Consider the following 19,686-nt stretch of genomic DNA (forward strand, 5'->3'; position numbering starts at 1 on the left):
GCAGTAAGCAAGGCGCGAGGGACCGGGAGACAAAGAGGGCTCCGGCAACGCCCCCGTCCCGGCGGCCCCTTTAAGAAGCGCGCCTCCAGCTCCCAGCCCGCCTCGTATGCAAATTTGGCGGCGAGGCGGGAGCGCGCGGCTGAGACCCAGGGACCGGGCTGCGGCGGTTAGTCCTCTCCCGGCCGCCGTCGCCTCCGACATATTGCCCGCAGGAGCTGCGGCGGCGAAGCGGAGAGCGCCGGGGGGAGGAGATGGGTGAGCAGAGTGGGTCCAGCTCGGCTCGGGAACGGGCGGGCTTCGGGGTTAGGATGGCCAAGCTGCTTAATTGCTCCCCCACGCGGACGGGATCCCGGCGAGGGGCGGGGGAGGGGATTCCGGCGCAGTGGGACCCGCCCCCTCCCTTCGTGGGGTGGGGCCTCTGCTGCTGGGGGCGGGGCATTGGCGTGGTGGGCGGGGCTACTGGAGTGAGGTGGGCCCGTGGGGGTTAGGGCTTTGCTGAGGACCCGCTCACCTGGGCTAGGGATGGGGGAGGAGCTTGTTGTGGGCGGGGCCTTAGTGCAAAGGGCGGGGCTTAAGAGCTCTGGGTGTTTGTGCCGGGAGGGACTTTTCCGATCTGTAGGGTCTTTGCTCTGGAGTGGGTGGAGCTGGAACGAGACCTTCCAGAATAAGGCAGCCCATTCTGGAGTGGAGTTTCTAGGTTGAGAGAGCTTTTATTGTCTTGGGGGCGGATTTTCTGGGCTGTCAATTGTGTAGGCGGGACTTCTGGGTTGAGGGACTTTTAGTAGGTGTAGAGCTTCCAAAGAGAGGCGAGTAGGTGTGAGCTGAGGGTGCTTGTGTGGGATTTTCTAAGCCAGTAATTCATGAGCAGAGCTTCTGAGCTGGGGGCTGATGGGGGCAGAGTTCCTGGATCAGTGCTTTATGAAGACATGTGAGAAAAGCTCCTGGCTGTGTGTAGGGCGTGTGCGTAGGCTGCTGTGTTGCTGTGAGGGGTATGACCTGTAACTTGACCAGTACTTGGGTGGTGCTCAGGAGCTTTATAGGGGACATTTGTGCAAGGTGGGGCCTAGGAGCTCTGACTAGACGTCTAAGCCTAGGGAAATAGATCGTGGGTCCAGGTTTTGTGTCCACAACCACACAGTTCTTTCAAAGGCTACATCCAAAGGCTGACCTTGTGTTCAGCCCCCGGGTCTTGACCACCAGACACCAGAATGTCAGTTTAGCTGGATCTCAGACCCCCAAACTACCAGTAACACAGTGTAAGCTCAGTTACCTAATATGTGGAAAACTTTGCTCAGTTCATTGACTCATCAACATATATGTGTGGGGCACTTTATCCTGGAAACTGAGATGGGGGTCCAACAGTTAAAAAAGGACAGATTCAGTTACTGGTTACACTGATCTTCCATTCTAGCAGGAAAGACAGACTATAAATATGTTAACAAATAAATGAGGTAAATTCAGCAAGTAAATTGTTGTGAATAAAAGTAGAAATAAGAGGGAAAATAAACAGGACTGTTTAAAAACAAAAATAAATAATTTAGGTAAAATTTTATTTCAAAAATTTATTTTTAAAGATTTGTTTTATTTATGCATACAAGAACTGGAGTGTAGGCCAGAGGTGTGGGGGGTGAGAGGATTCACCAGAGACAGAGTGAGGAGCAGAACAGCAGATGGGCCAAAATACACTGCTGAGGGGAGCAGTAGGTGAGACAGGAGAGGTCTGCTGCACCATGTTGGTTAGTTCCCTGGCCAGGGATCAAACTCATGCCACAGTGGATACTGATAGTTTGATAGTGTTGAAATTTTAACCCCTGCCCTACCAAGAGGACCTATTTCAAAAATTTAAACAATGCCATGATTGCCTCAAGATTTCTCGAATTATGTGTTGTGCTTTTTTCATTAAAAAAAAAAAAAAAGAAAAGTAGAAGTAGAACAGAGTGATGGGGCAGCTACTTCAAAAATGGCAGAGTTCTCCGACAGAGGAAACATCAAGTGCAAGAGATAACTTGCTCATGGTGAGAAATACCAGATTGCTGAAGCTTAGGGATGAGGCAGGTAATGAAAGATGAAGTTGAAGGGATGGGCAGGGGCTAGATCAGATGTCTCTGAGGATTAATCGATCAAGTGAGACACCAGATAACTGGTAGCCAGTGTCATTGCTATTATCCTATTGTGTGTCCTCTGGCTTGAGGATCTACCTTGTGTTGAGCCCCACAGGAGGACGAAGAGGTCCCAATAGGACATCCTACTGTCGCAATCCGCTCTGTGAACCAGGATCCTCAGGAGGCTCTGGTGGGGGCCACACTTCCAGCGCATCAGTCACCAGTGTCCGTTCCCGCACCAGGTAAACCACCTCTCTGTCTCTTGCCCCTCACTGTGGGCTGTCTCCACAGTGAGCAGTGGCAAGGGGCAGTGTGGACAAAGTTCTCCTTGATTGGGCTCTACAGTGTGATACCACAGATGCCATCTTAGAGGTCAGTGAGCCTCAGAAAAAAATCCAGAGGGTAGTCACCTGGACAGACACCGAAGGATATAGTGTAATAAACCCAAGACCTGGATTCCACAGTTTTGCTCCTGATAATGCTGGTGGATTAGACAAGTTGGTTTTCCATTTTGATCCTTTTTTTTTTTTTTTTTTAAGATTTATTTATTTATACAAGCACTGGGTACAGTCAGAAGCGCGGGAGGGTGAGAGAATTCACCAGAGCCAGAGCGGGGAGCAGAGCAGGCAGAAGGACCGAAGTACACTGCTGAGGGGAGCAGCGGGCGGCAGGAGAGGTCTGCGCGCCATGTGGGACCCTCACTGGCAGCCGGGGATCGAACTGGCGCTGCAGAGGCTTCGGGCAGCTTTGCAGCCCAGCGCTCAGCCACTGCGCCACCAGGGAGGCCCCTTTTTGATCCTTCTTTTCCTCATCTGTAAGATAGACTCTCCTTTCTGGAGAGTGCTGGAAAGGCTGAATACGATTAGGGATAGGAAAAGGCTTTGTGGGTGCCTTTGACTGACAGGCAGCAGTAGAAGGAAGTAAAAGGACTCCATCATTGCCAGGACTCCTGCACCACGATTCTGCCCCCCAGAAGTCCTCCCTGGTAGGGTTCTTGGGTCAGCTCCTGATGTTGTTCCCTCCCCACTCCTAGGAGCAGTTCTGGAACTGGTCTCTCCAGCCCCCCACTGGCCACCCAGACGGTCGTGCCCCTGCAGCACTGCAAGATCCCTGAGCTGCCAGTCCAAGCCAGCATTCTCTTTGAGTTACAGCTCTTCTTCTGCCAGCTCATAGCCCTCTTCGTCCACTACGTCAACATCTACAAGACAGTGTGGTGGTATCCACCCTCCCATCCACCCTCCCACACCTCCCTGGTAGGTACCCAGCTAGGACCAGCTGTGTAAGAGTGTGTGTGTGTGTGTGTGTGTGTGTGTGTGTGTGTATGAGAGAGAAAGAGACAGACAGACAGACAAACACACATCTGGTATCAGTTTAGCATGACTTACCCACCACCCTGTACACTTAGCCCTGTGCTGGGTAGTATAGAAGAAACAGGAAACTGATGATTCCTGAACATTCACTCCTAATACGCGCAGTACCACACTAGACCTTGTACAGGTGGCAGAGATGAATCTGACACAGATTTTACCTCCAGGAGCAGTCTGAGTCCTGTGGGGAGATGAACCACAGTTATATGTGAATGTTTCAGGGACTGGAAAGAGCTCTGTGCAGGAGAGGTGCATGGGTGGTCAGAGCAAGAGGGCTCCCTCACCACTCTCTTATCTCCAGGGACTGTCCCACCTCCCTCCTCTGGGTCCTGTTCTACCCCTCTAGGTAATTTCCTGGCCTGACTCAGCTAAAGACCTGTGAAGGTCAGAGTGGGGACAGTCCCTATGGAAAGGACTGGGCAGGGGAGGTGGGTATGAGAAAAGCCTGTATATGGGCGGGGGGCCCATGTGACCCCTAGCCTCTGCCCCCTGACAGAATTTCCACCTGATCGACTTCAACTTGCTGATGGTGACCACCATTGTTCTGGGCCGCCGCTTCATTGGGTCCATCGTGAAGGAGGTGATTGGGTCCTAGAGGCTGTCTGGGGACTTTGGGGTTTCTCTATCCCCTGGGGATGCCAAGGACATATGCCCTTCCACCCTGAGGCATTTCCTTGGGGTTCCCTTTGGACTTGGTTGAAGAACATTACATACTTCCCATTGACTCTTAGAATTTTCTGGGTGTCAAAGAGAAGGATTCACCTTGCCAGTTCTGCCCAGCCTGCTGCCCCACATTTCCCTGGGTGGGATCACAGGCCATGCTGGGTGGGATTTGGGCAAAGCCCCCGTGATCTCCATCCAAGATTCCATCCCGTCCTATCTCGCCCTGACCCAGGCTTCTCAGAGGGGAAAGGTCTCCCTCTTTCGCTCCATCCTGCTGTTCCTCACCCGCTTCACCGTTCTCACGGCAACAGGCTGGAGTCTGTGCCGCTCCCTCATCCACCTCTTCAGGACCTACTCCTTCCTGAACCTCCTGTTCCTCTGCTATCCGTGAGTACCCCTCACTTCACCCCTCACTGCCTAGTACCTGCTCTTAACCTTTGACCTGAGTGTGGCTGGGTCCTCAGCCCCCATACTTGGAAGACTCATAGGCAGGGCAGCAACAGTCTCTCTCACTGTCTGACAGAGAGGGCAGGATGATTGGTCTTTTTCAGGAGCAGAAACTGAGAGGGCACAGTTTACGCAGGGTACCAGCGACAGGGAGGTCAAAATGGGACTCAGACCTGAGTGTATTCCCACAGGAACATCCCGAGGGGATGCATGGACTTTGTCTCCCTCTTGCTTCTTTTCCTCTTTTTCTGGTTTTCCCTGTCTTTTTGTGAATTTCAGTGTCTATGTCATCTCTTGGTGCCTCCCCTGGGCTTGTGAGCACCTGTGTGTGTGCATGAAGCACATGTGTGTTTGTGTGTGTGTGTCTACACATGCATGTGTGTATGTCTGTCTTTTTGTCTGTTTTGCTCATTTACTCCATCCATCTCCTCTCCCTCTGTCTCACCAGAACCCAGACTATTGAGGAAAGAGCCCAGGACTGCCCTTTTTCTGGCATAGATTTGGGGAGGGCTTTTGTAAGGTGTCCACTCTGGCTGCTCCTGGGGCAGGCTCCTGGCTGCCTGGGCATTGACAGTTATTTCCCAACCTCTGGGCTTTCTGGCTATTGAACGTCCTCAGGCCAGGCCGACCCTGTTTGCAGGGAAGCTTCAAAGCTGGACATTCCTCTGTCTGCCCCGCATGACCAAAAGGGTGCTATCATGGGAGGAGCCCAGTCACATTTGCTTCACTTGTACCTTCTTTTTATTTCTAAAAGTGACATGTGTGGTATTAAAACATTAAACTTTACAGAAGATTTTAATATAGAAAATGAAAGTTCCACAAAATCTCAGTCCTTGGAAAACTATATTGACAGTATATCCTTCCAAACTCTTTTCTGTGCAAGTTTACACACATACTTTTTTAAGACAAAGGTGGGATTATATTCTTTGTGATGTACAACTTACTACATTTTTTACATCATGTATATACTCATATAACTTGGATGTTTCCACGGCAATACATTTATTATGGGTCTGACCAGTTTTTTTTAACAGTCTCATTATGTAGACCTTTTTTTTTTAGATTTATTTATAGATCTTTTTAAACAATTTGTCTTATTTGTCTTCTACTAGTAGACTTTTGGGTTGTTTTTAGCTTTTCTCTATTCGAAACTATGAGGAGGGAACACTTTTTTTGCACACATCTTTGCACACTTATCCAATATCCCTATACAACAGATTCATAGAATTACTGAGCCAAAAGGTATGGCTCTATTTTCTGATAGATGGAATATGTAGCAGATGGCCCTCAGAGAGTTTACTGGTTAAAACTGTCAACAGTAGCTTTAATTTCTGGCTACGCTCTAGTAAGTCTCTCTAGGTATAGACATTACCCAAATGTTCATATTTTGCTTTGTTTTTTGTCAATTAGTTAAAAACTTTAACATTGTTTAAATACATCATCAAAATTAAGTCCAGTAGTGCCAATAGGCTAATGATAAAAAACAGCCTCCAACCCCACCTTCCAGGTTTTTAAGTGCTAATTCTTAAAAACACTCTGACTGTTTTAAGTGATTTTCAAGTTACTACCATCTTTCCAATATCTTTGTACCTTTATTTCTTTTACATAGTTAAAATTCAAAAGGTGCAAAAGAATGAATAACCCCCCCCTTGACTTTTATTCCTAGCTCCCCAGTTTTTCTTGCAAGGGGTAACCACCAATATTTCTGATCTCCTGTATAATTTGGAAGTAAATGTTTTACATGTGTGCTAGCATCACACATGCAATGTGCATATGCCTTGTGTGCACATTGATTTTGTGCAGGGATTGTGAAGATATAGCTGATCCTTCCATTCATGCTGTTCCCAATATTTGATAATTGTTACTATTTTCAGTTTTCTGTTATCTTTATTTTAGTGATATGAGTATGCTATATTTTTCTGTCATGAACATAGTCAGCATCTTAATTCCTTTTAAGATGAGCATATTAGGAACCCTACCCATCCGTTTTTTTTTTTTTTTTTTTTTTTTTTTTTATATAGACGCATGTTTTACTTATTTATTTATTTGTTTGTTTTTTTTTTGTTTATACATGCACTGGGTACAGTCAGAAGCGCGGGAGGGTGAGAGAATCCACCAGAGCCAGAGCAGGGAGCAGAGCAGGCAGAAGGACCGAAGTACACTGCTGAGGGGAGCAGCGGGCTGCAGGAGAGGTCTGCGCGCCATGTGGGACCCTCCTCCAGTGGCTGGGGAGCTGCCGGGGATCGAACCGGCGCTACAGAGGCTGCGGGCAGCTTCGCAACGCAGCGCTCAACCGCTGCGCCGCCGGGGAGGCCCTACCCATCCGTTTTTGTCCCCTCTTTCTCCTCTTACTTCCTGGCAGCTACACTTTTATATTGTCAAGCTTGATATTCACATTCTCCTATTTAACCACATGTAAGTCTTCCTTTCTTTGCGTAAGGTAAATTCTAGAAATTAAAAACCATTTAGTAGCCTTGATAGTATTATGAGTATGAAAATATCATTCACTGGAGACCCTTGTAGTGTGTGTTGATGACATTCCTTCTCTATAGTTACTGCCTTTTAATCTTGGACTTCTTAAAAAAAGAGTTTCTAGTATAAACATCAAATGGTTTCTCTTTTCTTACATTTCTGTCATTGGCTTAAAATCATGTCACTTTTTAGTTTGCTTCATATTTAGATTGTAACTTTCTGATACAGCTTTTTATTTTTCTTAGCATTTCTAATTGCCTTTCTTTTTTCTTGTTGACAAAAGAATGATGGGCCTTCAACATATCCTCAAGTTTATCCAGCCTCTCAATCATGCTACCTGGCCTGGAGTCCATTTTCCCTCCCAAAGACATCCCTCCTGGAGCCCTCCATCCTCCTGCTCCAGTCTGGAGCGGGTGCCCTTTAGGTCTGCTGTGCAGCTTTCAGCCTGGGACTTCCCTTCACTGCCCTCCTGGGTTGGATCCACTGTTTCCTGGATCCCATGTCTTCCTCTTTCTTGGTTTTCTTCCTTATTTGGCTGGAGTGCATTATCAGGTAATTTCTTTAACAATGGATACATGGGAAGAATATACATTCTGAGTCTTTGCATGTCTAAAAATGTCTTTATTCTCTCTTACTTGATTGATAGTTCACTTGAATGTAGATTTCCAAGTTCAAATTCATATTCTTAGAATTTTGAAGATACTGTTCCATGGTCTATAACATCCGGCCTTTCTAATGAGAAGTCTGAAGCCAATTTGATTCCAATGACTTTGGTTTTTTCCTTTATGGAAGTTTTAGAATATTTTATTATCTTTAGATTATTTGAAATTTCACAACAATGTATCTGCTGTAGAACTTTTGTTATTCATCTTATCAGGACTTATTAAAAGATTTGGGTATTTCTTCAGCTCAGGGAAGTTTCTTCTCTCTCTCTTTTTTATAGCTTCCCTTCCACTTTTTCTGTTCTTTCTGGTACTTCTGTTCATCAGATGGTAGATATCATAGATTAGTCTCTTATATTTTCTCTAACATTTTCCCTCAGATTTTTCATCTCTCCCCCATTATTCTCTTCTTTCTTTCTCTACCCATCTCTTCTCTCTTTGACTTCCTGCTCTCTCTCTCTCTTTATTTTGCCTTTAAGGAGATTTTTCAATTTGCATCTTCCAGCTTTTTTACTGAGATTTTTTTTTTAACAATCATATTTTTCATTCCTAAGGTCTCTTTCTTTCTTCTGATTGTTCTATTCTCCTGGCATTCTGTGCTTGTTTAAAAAATGTCTTATGTTCCCTAAATTTTGTCTTTCCACTTAGATAACTTTTCTGTCTCATATTCCTAGTTTTTTAAAAGATAATTGGTTTCTTTGGTTGCCTGTTTATCTTTACGAATGAAGGACTGAGTAGCTTGAAATGCATTTTTCTCTCTCTCTGTCACTGTAGACATGAGTGGGGAGTTTGGCTGGGAGTTCTAAGAATTTGGCCAGGGCACACTGTCTGCAGACTTTGCTTTAGATTGAGTGAGTAAAGGGCTAGTTGTCAGGCTGTGGGACTCCACAGGCCAGAAAGGTGTTAACACAAGGATCCCCTACTAGAAGCCTCAGTTCTCTATAATTTATTTATTTATTTTTTTAAAATCTTTTTTTTAAAAGATTTATTTATTTATTTATACAAGCACTGGGGTACAGTCAGAAGCACGGGAGGGTGAGAGAATTCACCAGAGCCAGAGCTGGGAGCAGAGCAGGCAGAAGGACCAAAGTACACTGCTGAGGGGAGCAGCGGGCGGCAGGAGAGGTCTGCGCGCCATGTGGGACCCTCCTCCGGTGGCCGGGGAGCAGCCGGGAATTGAACCAGTGCTGCAGAGGCTGTGGGCAGCTTTGCAACCCAGCGCTCAACCGCTGCGCCACCGGGGAGGCCCAGTTCTCTATAATTTAGACAATTCTTTGGAGAAGAAGCTTTCAGGGTGGGTTGTGTGAGGTATGTAGGAAATTAAAGGAACTGACTCTTACCAGTAAATAAAAAAAATCTTTGTTTAATGCTGTTCAGCCCTGCTTTGCACTTCTGCTTTCTAACAAATGTGGCCACTTCAAGCAGGAGTCTCTTTTGGGTCACTCAGGCAGATAAGCTCCTACCCCCAGTACAACCTTGAGGCATCTTCTAGACCTACACCATCCAATTTAGTAGTGTCTAGCTTCCTGTTGTCATTGAACATTTGAAATAGGCTAGTTTGAATTGAGATTTGCTGTAAATGTAAAATATATATTGGATTCTGAAGACAGTACTAAAAAAAGAGAAAGTAAGTAAAGCATCTCATTAATAAACAGAGATTGCATGTTGAAATGATAATATTTTGCACATATTGGGGTAAATGAAATTAAGTATTAAAATGAAATTTATCTCTCTACTAGAAAATTGAAAATTACATATGTGACTCTCATGGACAGCAGTGCATTAGAGGATGATTTCCTTCCTCATCTGTCATTTGTCATGTACTTTCTAGATTGTCAAAATCACTTGTGTCTTGATAACCCGCACCCTCATTCCTTTTTTGCTGATACAGATTTGTTTTCTGCATTTTACTGTCACATCTTGGATGGCAAGGATGAGAGGAAACTTGCCATCGTTCATGTGAAGCTGTTTCTAATTTCTTTTTTTTTATTATTTCTAACTTCCGACCCGTCAAAAGTCATGTCACTTGCTGTCACCAAATAATTGAGTGGATCACAAGGCCTATCTGTGTTCCTTCCTAGAGGCAAAACCAGGGAGATTCTTAAGTATGAACTCTCAACTTTGAGTCTGAATTGTATGTATGTTCATGTATGTTCATATAAGTGCCCCTTCCTCTCAGTACCACAAGGTATCCTGAAATATGTTTTGGAAATCCATTTCAGTCTTCTTTCCTGTCCCACAGGAATCACTGGCCTCTTTCTTTTCTAAGCAGAATGTATTGATCTTCTGCTCTGGGCCAGGCACCATGCTGGGGGTTGTTGCAAGGATTAGGAAAGACTATGAACACACTTATATTATGCCTGTCTGAATGTAGAGAATCAGTGCAAGCTACAGAGCATAAGGCAAGTTAAGGAAACTGAGGCTCAAAGAGTTTATATAATTGGTCCCAAATCAAAGCACTAGTAAGTAACAGAGTAGAGTAGAGATTTTCATCCTGGCCTATTTGACCCAAAAGATGTTTTTTTTTTTTTTTTTAGATTTATTTATTTATTTATACAAGCACTGGATACAGTCAGAAGTGCAGGAGGGTGAGGGAATTCACCAGAGCCAGAGCAGGGAGCAGAGCAGGCAGAAGGACCGAAGTACGCTGCTGAGGGGAGCAGCGGGCGGCAGGAGAGGTCTGCGCGCCACGCGGGACCCTCCTCCTGTGGCCGGGGGGCAGCCGGGGATCGAACCGGTGCTGTAGAGGCTGCGGGCAGCTTTGCAAGCCAGTGCTCAACCACTGCGCCACCGGGGAGGCCCAAAAGATTATGTTCTTAGCCAGAGTTCTCTAATTTATCTTACTTAACCTTACCCTGGGAGAATAGTAGTATCCCTATTTTATATTTTTATGGAAGATGTGCTCTGGATGTGGTTTATGTAAGGAGCATCGTCATTTTATAGATCAGAAAGTAAATACCCAAAGTAGCTGTTACTTGCCCAAGGACTCATGTATCCCTTCTTGGAACCTCAGAAAATAGGAAAAGAAAAAATTACTGCTGGGGCCTCCCTGATGGCGCAGCCGGTTGAGCGCCGTGCTGTGAAGCTGTCCGCAGTCTCTGCAGTGCGGGTTTGATTCCTGGCCATCCAGGGAGCTGACCCACATGGCCTTCGGGTCAGCTGCCTTGCCCACTGCTCCCGTCAGCAGTGTATTTCATTCAGTCTGCCTGTTCTGCTCCCCCTCTATCTCTGGTGAATTCTCTCACCCTCCTGCACCTCTGGCCTGTACCCCAGTTCTTGTATAAATAAATTAAAAAAAGAAAAAATTACTGTTGATAAGAAAATTTAGCATTTTCAAAGCCCTTATACCTGGAGGGCAGCCCAAGGACCCTTCTGGATCTGGGGATATTGTGAGGCTCTGAGCTAAGTAAAAAAAGGAATGTCTGTAAAGGACATATACCATGGACCTTACAAGTACTGTGGTCAGCATCCACCCACTTTCTGTAATTACCTACTCTTCTGGGCTATGGGTGTATCTAGTTTGCTCCTTAAACAGCACCAGCTACATACTCAACACACCCTTTGATGAATTAGCTCTAGCCCTGAGGGACTGGTAAGGTTCAAGGGCCTGGTACACAGCACAAAATAAATATTTGTTCCCAAACTGCTTTCTATGAACTAAAGAGCTGCCTCTAACATAGGCATCCCTAACAATTTATACACCTCTTTTGTATCACTGAGTACTTTTTTTTTTTTTTTACACTGCTGAGGGGAGCCGTGGGCAGCAGGAGAGGTCTGCGAGCCATGTGGGACCCTCGCTGGTAGCCGGGGATGTAACTGGCGCTGCAGAGGCTGCGGGCAGCTTCACAGCCCAGCGCTCAACCGCTGTGCCACCAGGGAGGCCCTGAGTACATTTTTTTTAAGATTTCAATTTTTTTTTATGCTTACAAGAACTGGAGTGTAGACCAGCGGTGCAGGAGTCGGGGGTTGTGTGTGTGAGAGGATTCACCAGAGACAGAGTGGGGAGTAGAACAGGCAGATATACTGAAATACACTGCTGAGGGGAGCAGCGGGCAAGGCAGGAGAGGTCTGCTGCATCATGTGGGTAGCTCCCTGGCCACGGAAGGAACTCGTGCTGCAGTGGCTGGTGATAGCTTCGTAGTTCTAAAACTATAACCCCTGGGCCACCAGGGAGTTCCTCACTGAGTACATTTTTAATTAATTGTTCATAGTACTTGTTGAGTATCTGCTTGATTTTTGGCATCAGACAGTTGTGAGTTTGAATCACAGCTCTATTAACTTCCTTTATTGTATAACCTTTAACTCTCTGAGCCACAGCTTCTCAGCTGAAAAGGGTACAAAATAACCCTAATAATGATGATTTTAGGAGAATGGAAGAAGAGAACACAGGTAAAGCACTTAGTGTAATGTTCAGATCATAGGCTGTGCCAGTGTGAGCTGTTACTATGTTAGTCAGCACCTGCTTCCTGCTGTATCCCCAGTGCTCGGCCCAACATTCATGATGCACTAATGCCAATATGTGTGTCGAATGACTCATCACTGGTAGAAAGCTGGGTAAATTCTCCTCTTTGAGCGGCCAGGAGAGCTAAGTCCCAGGCAGGAAAGAAGATTCCCTCAGTGGTTGAGGGTTGGGAGCCAGGCCCATGAGCAGGCCTGCCCTCACCACTGTCTTCCCCAGCAGGTTTGGGATGTACATTCCGTTCCTGCAGCTGAACTGTGATTTCCGCAAGACAAACCTCTTCAGCCACATGGCCTCCATGGGGCCCCGGGAGGCAGTCAGTGGCCTGGCACGGAGCCGGGACTACCTGCTGACACTGCGGGAGACCTGGAAGCAGCATACACGGCAGCTGTATGGCCCAGAGGCCATGCCCACCCATGCCTGTTGCCTGTCACCCAGCCTTATCCGCAGCGAGGTAGAGTTCCTCAAGATGGACTTCAACTGGCGTATGAAGGAGGTGCTGGTCAGCTCCATGCTGAGTGCCTATTATGTGGCCTTTGTGCCCGTCTGGTTTGTCAAGGTGCGTAGCCCAACCCAGGAGGGGAAATGGCCTGCCTGGGGCCTTGCCTTCCTGCCTGCCCCCCATAAACCCTCCTGCTTGCATAAATAACTCCACTGTTTGTGATGAGATGCCCATCTGTTCTCTTAAGAGCTAAAGTGGCTACTGTCTCCATTTTAGAGTGGATAGAACAAGGCTGATTGAAAGGAAGTGACTTGCCCAAGGTCCCCCAGCCAATGAAGGAGACAGGCCATTGTTCACGACACTTGATAACAAAAAGCAGTGACTTGTATTCATTGTGGCTCTTTGGATACAGGCCTGTACCATGTCCTGCTTTATTGTTAAATAGGAAAGCCAGGACTCATCCAGATCTGAGAGACCCCAAAAGTCTGTGTTCTCTCTAGCTTGTATAGCCTTCTGAGAAGCTACCCTAGCTGACAGTTGACTTGTAACATTTCTGTAAGAATGGACAGCTCTGAATGATTTGAGGTTGAGAGGACTTACGTCTGTGGAATACCTACAACATGCTATAGTTTTCATGAGTATTTACTCCTCCTACCACCTCTCAAGTGGTTTATAACCCAGAACACAGAGGAAGTGAAATGACTTGCCCAAGGCCACATAGTTAATCAGCCTCAGGGCCACGATTTCAACCCATGTTTGTTAGACCCCAGAACCTCTCCTCTGTCTCAGAATGGTGAGCACTGGGAGCAGTTTTTCTTTGTAAAAACCGAGTAGTGGGTGGATGGTCTCTGTCCATGATTAAGAAGTTGTGAGGTCTTTGTTGATCCTTGGTTTCACACCACCTGAGGTCTCTCCAGGGCTGTCCTGATGTCTAAGGCAGAGAGAATTAGGGAAGGGAGAGAGGGAGACCTTACGGGTGTCCCAGGCCTCACCCACCTCCCACTGCTCCTAGAACACACATTACTATGACAAGCGCTGGTCCTGCGAGCTCTTCCTGCTGGTGTCCATCAGCACCTCAGTGATCCTCATGCAGCACCTGCTGCCTGCCAGCTACTGTGACCTGCTGCACAAGGCCGCTGCCCACCTGGGCTGCTGGCAGAAGGTGGACCCAGCGCTGTGCTCCAATGTGCTGCAACACCCGTGAGTTGCCCCACCCTTCTGTGCCCAGCCCCAGCCCTTCCGGTCAGTGTCTGGAGTCACTCATCAACTAATTCATTCAGCCAGCAAGTAATGACTGAGCATGTCTCATGTGCCAGGCCTTGTGGCCAGAGTGGGGCATAGCAGTGCCCAAGAAGGCCATGTTTTCTGTCCTTGGGTTATTTACAGTGTACTGGGGGCAGGTGGTAAATTCATCAGCTCATTGACTTTCTCCTTCACTGACTACTGTTTATTCGCTTATCGACTGAATTTGACCAGTCATTGCTTCACTTCTCTCACCTGCTCACTCATCTGTTTGATCATTAGGTCACCTCTTTAAGCAGACATTTGCGTCTACCTAATCCATACCAGGCCTGGCCCTATGTTTTGGGCAAAGGAGTTTGGACTTTGACCTGTAGGCAGAAGAGAGTTTTGAACAGTGGAGGGACCCATTCCAGAGTATGCCTTAAAAACCTCAGCGGGTGATAGGATCTGGTGTGATGTTAACTGATGGTGAACTCTGGCCAGGGAAGGAGAGCCACCGGAGGAAATGGCTGAGACGAGATCCTTGAGGAGTTCACAGTCTGGTGGGGGGAAATAGCAATGGACACAGGATGAGTGCCGCAAAAGAGGCCCAGCTGCAGGATGGCACCGTGCCCAGAGCAGAGGCAGATATCGCCCTGCTCAGGCTAGCCCTGAGGCTGTCCTCCCCTCACCTGGCTGATCCTTCTTGGGTGCCTAGCATTTCTACAGCCCTTCATCACAGTATTTCCCACCCAGATTATACTAATTTTCACACCTGTATCACCCCATTAGACTGGAAGCTCCTCAAGACTGGGACCATCTCTGAATCACGTCTGAGTCTTGGGCCCAGCACAAGGCCTGGCAGAGAGGAGGCCCCAGGACAGGTTAGTAGATAGGCCCTTCAAGGAACAAGATTCAGAGGGAGGCTACAGATGCCAAGCCTCCTGGTGTTGGCCCTTTGTGCTAGTCAGGATCCTTCTCAAACTCTGTCCACGTGGTCCAGGAAAGGGGCTGGGCATTGCCAATTAGCCAAAAATAGGACACAGCTTAGCCTCAGGCTCTGAGGAGAGGTAGTCGAGCAGAACATAGTTGAACAAGAGGATGAACCTGGCCATGGCTCACCATGGCCTGCAGGTGTAAGCTCCAGGCTCCTGCACAGGACTTCCCATCTGATGAGCAGGCCTCTCCAGCCTTTTCTGCTTCATTTCTTACCATGCCACGCCTCCACTCATACCCTGCTTAGACCAGACCTCTTCAGATCCTCAGATTCTGTACTTTTGTATCTAGGCTTTTGGCTATGATGCCTGTTTTGCCTGGAATGCCCTTTCTGTCTTTCTCTTCCCGATGAACATCCTTCAGCACTTTGCTTCATCCTGACCACACAGGATGGGTTCAGTGTCCTGTCCCTGTGCTCCCGAAACCTGTAACACCACACACAGTGCTTTCTGCTGTGTTTGCTTAGTTACTTGCTGTCACTCCAGGACCACCGCCCCTGGAAGTCGAGGTCCTTGCCTGTCAGGCATTCAAATGTCTCCTTACCCCTGGCAGACTACCTGGCTTATGTTTGGTCCATGGCAAATTTTTGGTCTTTTTTTTTTTTTTTTTTTTTTTCTAATTTTTCTTTTTTAAGATTTATTTTATCTGTACAAGAACTGGGCTACAGGCCAGATGTGTGGGAGGGTGAGAGGATTCACCAGAGACAGAGCAGGGAACAGAACAGGCAGAATGACTGAAATACACTGCTGAGAGGAGCAGCGGGCAAGACAGGAGGGGTCTGCCCCACCATGTGGGTTGCTCCACGACCAGCGGTGATCGAACTGGCACAGCAGAGGCTGCGGACAGCTTCACAGTGCTGCGCTCAACTGCCTGTGCCACCAGGGAGGCCCCCATCTTTTTTTTTTTTTTTAAGATTTATTTATTTATTTATACAAGCACTGGTACAGTCAGAAGCGCGGGAGGGTGAGAGAATTCACCAGAGCCAGAGCGGGGAGCAGAGCAGGCAGAAGGACTTAAGTACACTGCTGAGGGAAACAGCAGGCGGCAGGAGAGGTCTGCGCGCCATGCGGGACCCTCCTCCTGTGGCTGGGGAGCAGCCGGGGATCGAACCGGCACTGCAGAGGCTGCGGGCAGCTTCTCAACCCAGCGCTCAACTGCTGCGCCGCCGGGGAGGCCCAACCCCCGTCTTTTTTTTAAGGTACAGTTTATACATAGTGAAATGCACAAATCTCAAAATGTGTATTCTTTGAGAACATTTCCAGTTCCTCAGAAAATATCTTCAGGACCCTTCCCAATGACTCTTCCCTACCCTCTTTCCCCCCCAAAACAACCCAAGTTCCATTTCCTTTCACCATAATTTAGTTTTACCTACTCTAGAACTTCATATAAATGGAATAATATAGTAAATACTCTGTGTCTAACTTCTCACACTCAGCATTTTGTCTGTGAGGCTCATCTGTGTTGTGTGTAAACGCCATGACTTTTTTTTCAATGAATGAATCAACAGGGCAGCATGAGATGAAGCTTCTTGCAGATACTGATTCTTAATCCTCTGGCCCAGGGTCTTTTGGCATTCCTGGGAGATCTTGTTGAGCACTGGAAGAAAGCTTACTGATCCCACTATCCCACAATCTCATTCACTGGTCACTGGGACCTCTTTGTGCGAGGCCTCATGGCATGCCTTGAGTTCACAGAGATGACTCAGACAGACTGAAGGGCTGCAGACTATTCAGGGATGTAAATATATGACAAAACACTAGGGAAAGTGGACCAGTGGCAGAAAATTCAGGTAGCAGTTAAAGGATGCTGAGCTGAACTCTGTGGGGAGTTTGAGAAAGGTTTCTTGGAGGATGCTGAGGTTTGAAAGATGATAGGGAGCTTGTCAGAAGAGAAAGGCATTAGGAGTGACATTCCACTTGTAGGGAGCAACTTAAGTAGAGACATGACCCAGTGATGGGTTCTGGAGAAACTGGAACTAGTATGGGAGTCCTAGAAGACCACACAAGTCCTTTGGCCAGGCCAGATCCATGTGTTGGACAGTTGAAGGATACATGAATAAAATGCACCTAAAGAGGAAAAAGGTACATAACTACTCCTCACACAGCATCAACCCTAGACCTTTTAACTCCGCATAGTGAATTTCTCATGACTCTTACCCCATTTTGCAGAGGAGGCAATTGAGATCCATAAAAGGAAAGTCACTATGTCTAAGAGATAGATGTAGAAGTAGAGTTCTGGTGGTCGCCCCACATCCAATCTGGTACCCCCTTTTGTGGGTGAACTCGGGGTAAAGGGCACTGTTGGGCTGTGCCTCCAGGTGGACTGAAGAATGCATGTGGCCGCAGGGTGTGCTGGTGAAACACAGCAAGAACGTCTACAAAGCAGTGGGTCACTACAATGTGGCCATCCCCTCGGATGTCTCCCACTTCCGGTTCCACGTGAGTCTCCTCCCCTGGGAAGGAGGGATGGGGTCTTATCTAAAAGGCAGGGCAGGAGAATCTCGGGGTAGCAAGGTGATGTCATAGCCAGAGAAGGTTATCTTTAGTATTTCCCAAATCCAAAGGAAGACAGCCTACATGCAGCACAAAGACAGCTGAGTCAGTCATCACGTCATAGCTGCAGCTCGCTGGTAACAGGTCTTTCAAAACATTGGGTGGAGCCGGGAAAGATGATACAATAAAAGGAATTCTTAGTGGGGAAAATAATAACTATCCTCATTCCCCATTGTGTGCCAGGCACTGTGGTGAGCACTTCTCAGGCAGACCTCACCGGAGCCTTGCGTGAGAGAAGTGCCAGGGCTGGCCACGCTTTTAGATACTGAAACCGACTTAAAGATTTTAACTGGTTTGAGGGTGCCTTACTCTGGGAAACTGGGGACTTAGTACTATGGAAAGGGCTGCTCAAAATCATCTAGGCTAGTGTCCTAGTTTATTGTACTATCAAAATCCTTTTTCAGTCGCAGCCACAAAATCCAGTATATAAGACCTTGTGGCACTGCTCTGTTTAGGAAAGGTTTGGAACTCCCTTCACTTCTCACTCATGCCTGCCATCCCCTCCTAAAAGTACCCTTCAGAACCTGGGGTTCTAAGAAACAGAGTTTGAGAAAATGATATGAGCAACCTTAAGCCTAGAAGGGAAAAGGCATTGTCCAAAGTCCTGCAGCCTGTTGGGTGCAGAGCTGAGTCTAGCATCTTGTTCTCTTAGCCTCCCATTTCCCATTTTTCTCATTTTGTTAGCCAGGAATTTTAGGCACCTAAATACTGATCATTCTTGAACTCTTCAGAAGATTTTTCTTGATTCCCTACACTCTGCCTTGCCCTGTTAACACCAGGTAAGGATGAAGAATTGCCATGGTCCCTGGAAGCTTCTGGCCTAGCTGAGGATGCCACATAATGAAGTTGTAGGCGACTCAGAGTGGAGGGTTCATAACTTTCTGGACCAGTGTCAAAAGATTCTAATTTGTTGAGGCATGGCAATACCTAGAAGGATCACATATGAGGGGTATTGATTTTATTTTATTTTATTTTATTTATTTATTTATTTATTTATTTTTTTAAAGAGGCATGTGTTTTTATTTATTTATTCGTTTGTTTTGTTTATACATGCACTGGGTACAGTCAGAAGCACGGGAGGGTGAGAGAATTCACCAGAGCCAGAGTGGGGAGCAGAGCAGGCAGAAGGACCGAAGTACACTGCTGAGGGGAGCAGCGGGCGGCAGGAGAGGTCTGCGCACCATGTGGGACCCTCATCCGATGGCCGGGGAGCAGCCGGGGATCGAGCCGGCGCCTCAGAGGCTGAGGGCAGCTTCCCAAGCCAGCGCTCAACCGCTGCGCCACCGGGGAGGCCCGAGGGGTATTGATTTTAGACCAGAAAAAGTTTGGGACCGCAAGCAAGACCTCCTACTATTTGGAGGAGATAGATGTGGAACAAGATCTTAAATGACTTATGTGGGAAGCAGTATGGTTAAGAACACTACAAACAAAAATAGGCTGCAAAGTACATGCCCATTCCTACAAAATCTGTCTTCCTCAAGTCTGCAGGGGGCCCTAAGCTTGACCCTTTCATTGCCTCCTCCCCCCAGAGTCCCCACCAAAGAGGCAGGTTTCTGGAGCTATCCCCACCTAAGAGGCAGGTTTCTGGAGCATACCCTTCTAGTCCTTCCTCTTCTTTCCTGGACAGTTCTTTTTCAGCAAACCCCTGCGGATCCTTAACATTCTGCTGCTGCTAGAGGGCGCTGTCATCGTCTACCAGCTATATTCCTTAATGTCCTCAGAAAAGTGGCACCAGACTATCTCACTGGCACTCATCCTCTTCAGCAACTACTACGCCTTCTTCAAGCTGCTGCGGGATCGCCTGGTGTTGGGCAAGGCCTACTCGTACTCTGCCAGCCCCCAGCGGGATCTGGACCACCGTTTCTCCTGAGTCCCCAGGGCGACCCCAGGGACAGCATCCAGGCTTCGGCCAGGGTCTCTCTGGGAAGGGCTGTTGGGGCGGGATCGGTAAGGGGCAAAACAAAAACAAAAAACTGACAAAAAAAATCCACCAGAGTTTGTATTTTTGTTACATACTGTTTCTTTCTTTGTAATTGATGTGATTATGAGGAAAAAAGTCCTATTTTTATACTCCCAATAAGCTTGTGTCCTGTATTTCTTTTCCTTCTCTCCTGACAGAGAACAGAGGTGCGGTGTGGGATTCTGCACTGGAAAGTCCCATGTGTGGCTTTCAGGGTCCCTGTGGGCTCTCTTCTCCAGTGGAGAGGAGGAGAGAAAACACCAGGGTAATGGTGATAGCTGGGAGCTCAGAGAGCTTATGTGACTTGCCCAAGGTAACACAGCTAGGAAGTGGTAGAGCTGAG

At 47.3% G+C, this 19,686-nt stretch overlaps 1 protein-coding gene across 3 annotated transcripts; it reads left to right on the forward strand.

Moving 5' to 3' along the window:
* The first annotated feature begins 75 nt into the window (after window positions 1–75).
* TMEM39B (transmembrane protein 39B) lies at window positions 76–19,460 on the forward strand. Of its 3 annotated transcripts, none has more exons than XM_054691683.1 (9): window positions 76–255; window positions 2,218–2,344; window positions 3,136–3,355; window positions 3,966–4,049; window positions 4,365–4,519; window positions 12,395–12,731; window positions 13,627–13,814; window positions 17,149–17,269; window positions 18,163–19,004. In XM_054691683.1, the coding sequence occupies exons 1-9, from the start codon at window positions 252–254 to the stop codon at window positions 18,205–18,207; spliced, it is 1,281 nt and encodes a 426-aa protein (XP_054547658.1). In that variant the 5' UTR covers window positions 76–251; the 3' UTR covers window positions 18,208–19,004. The 3 variants fall into 3 exon arrangements, with proteins under 3 accessions (XP_054547658.1, XP_037355105.1, XP_054547659.1); XM_037499208.2 differs by lacking the exon at window positions 18,163–19,004 and adding an exon at window positions 19,011–19,460 and having other exon boundaries at window positions 81–255; XM_054691684.1 differs by lacking the exons at window positions 76–255; window positions 2,218–2,344; window positions 3,966–4,049; window positions 4,365–4,519; window positions 18,163–19,004 and adding an exon at window positions 19,011–19,460 and having other exon boundaries at window positions 3,324–3,355.
* The last annotated feature ends 226 nt before the right edge of the window (window positions 19,461–19,686 follow it).

The sequence above is a fragment of the Talpa occidentalis genome, unplaced genomic scaffold (assembly GCF_014898055.3).
Source record: "Talpa occidentalis isolate TD23 unplaced genomic scaffold, MPIMG_talOcc4v2.1 talOcc4.9, whole genome shotgun sequence".
Lineage (NCBI taxonomy): Eukaryota > Metazoa > Chordata > Mammalia > Eulipotyphla > Talpidae > Talpa > Talpa occidentalis.

Excerpts from the sequence above, each read along its gene's own strand:
- TMEM39B (XM_037499208.2), top strand. Across the intron at positions 3,356-3,965 it reads CACCCTCCCACACCTCCCTG|AATTTCCACCTGATCGACTT; the intron begins GTAGGTACCCAG and ends GCCCCCTGACAG. Across the intron at positions 17,270-19,010 it reads TCTCCCACTTCCGGTTCCAC|TTCTTTTTCAGCAAACCCCT; the intron begins GTGAGTCTCCTC and ends TTTCCTGGACAG.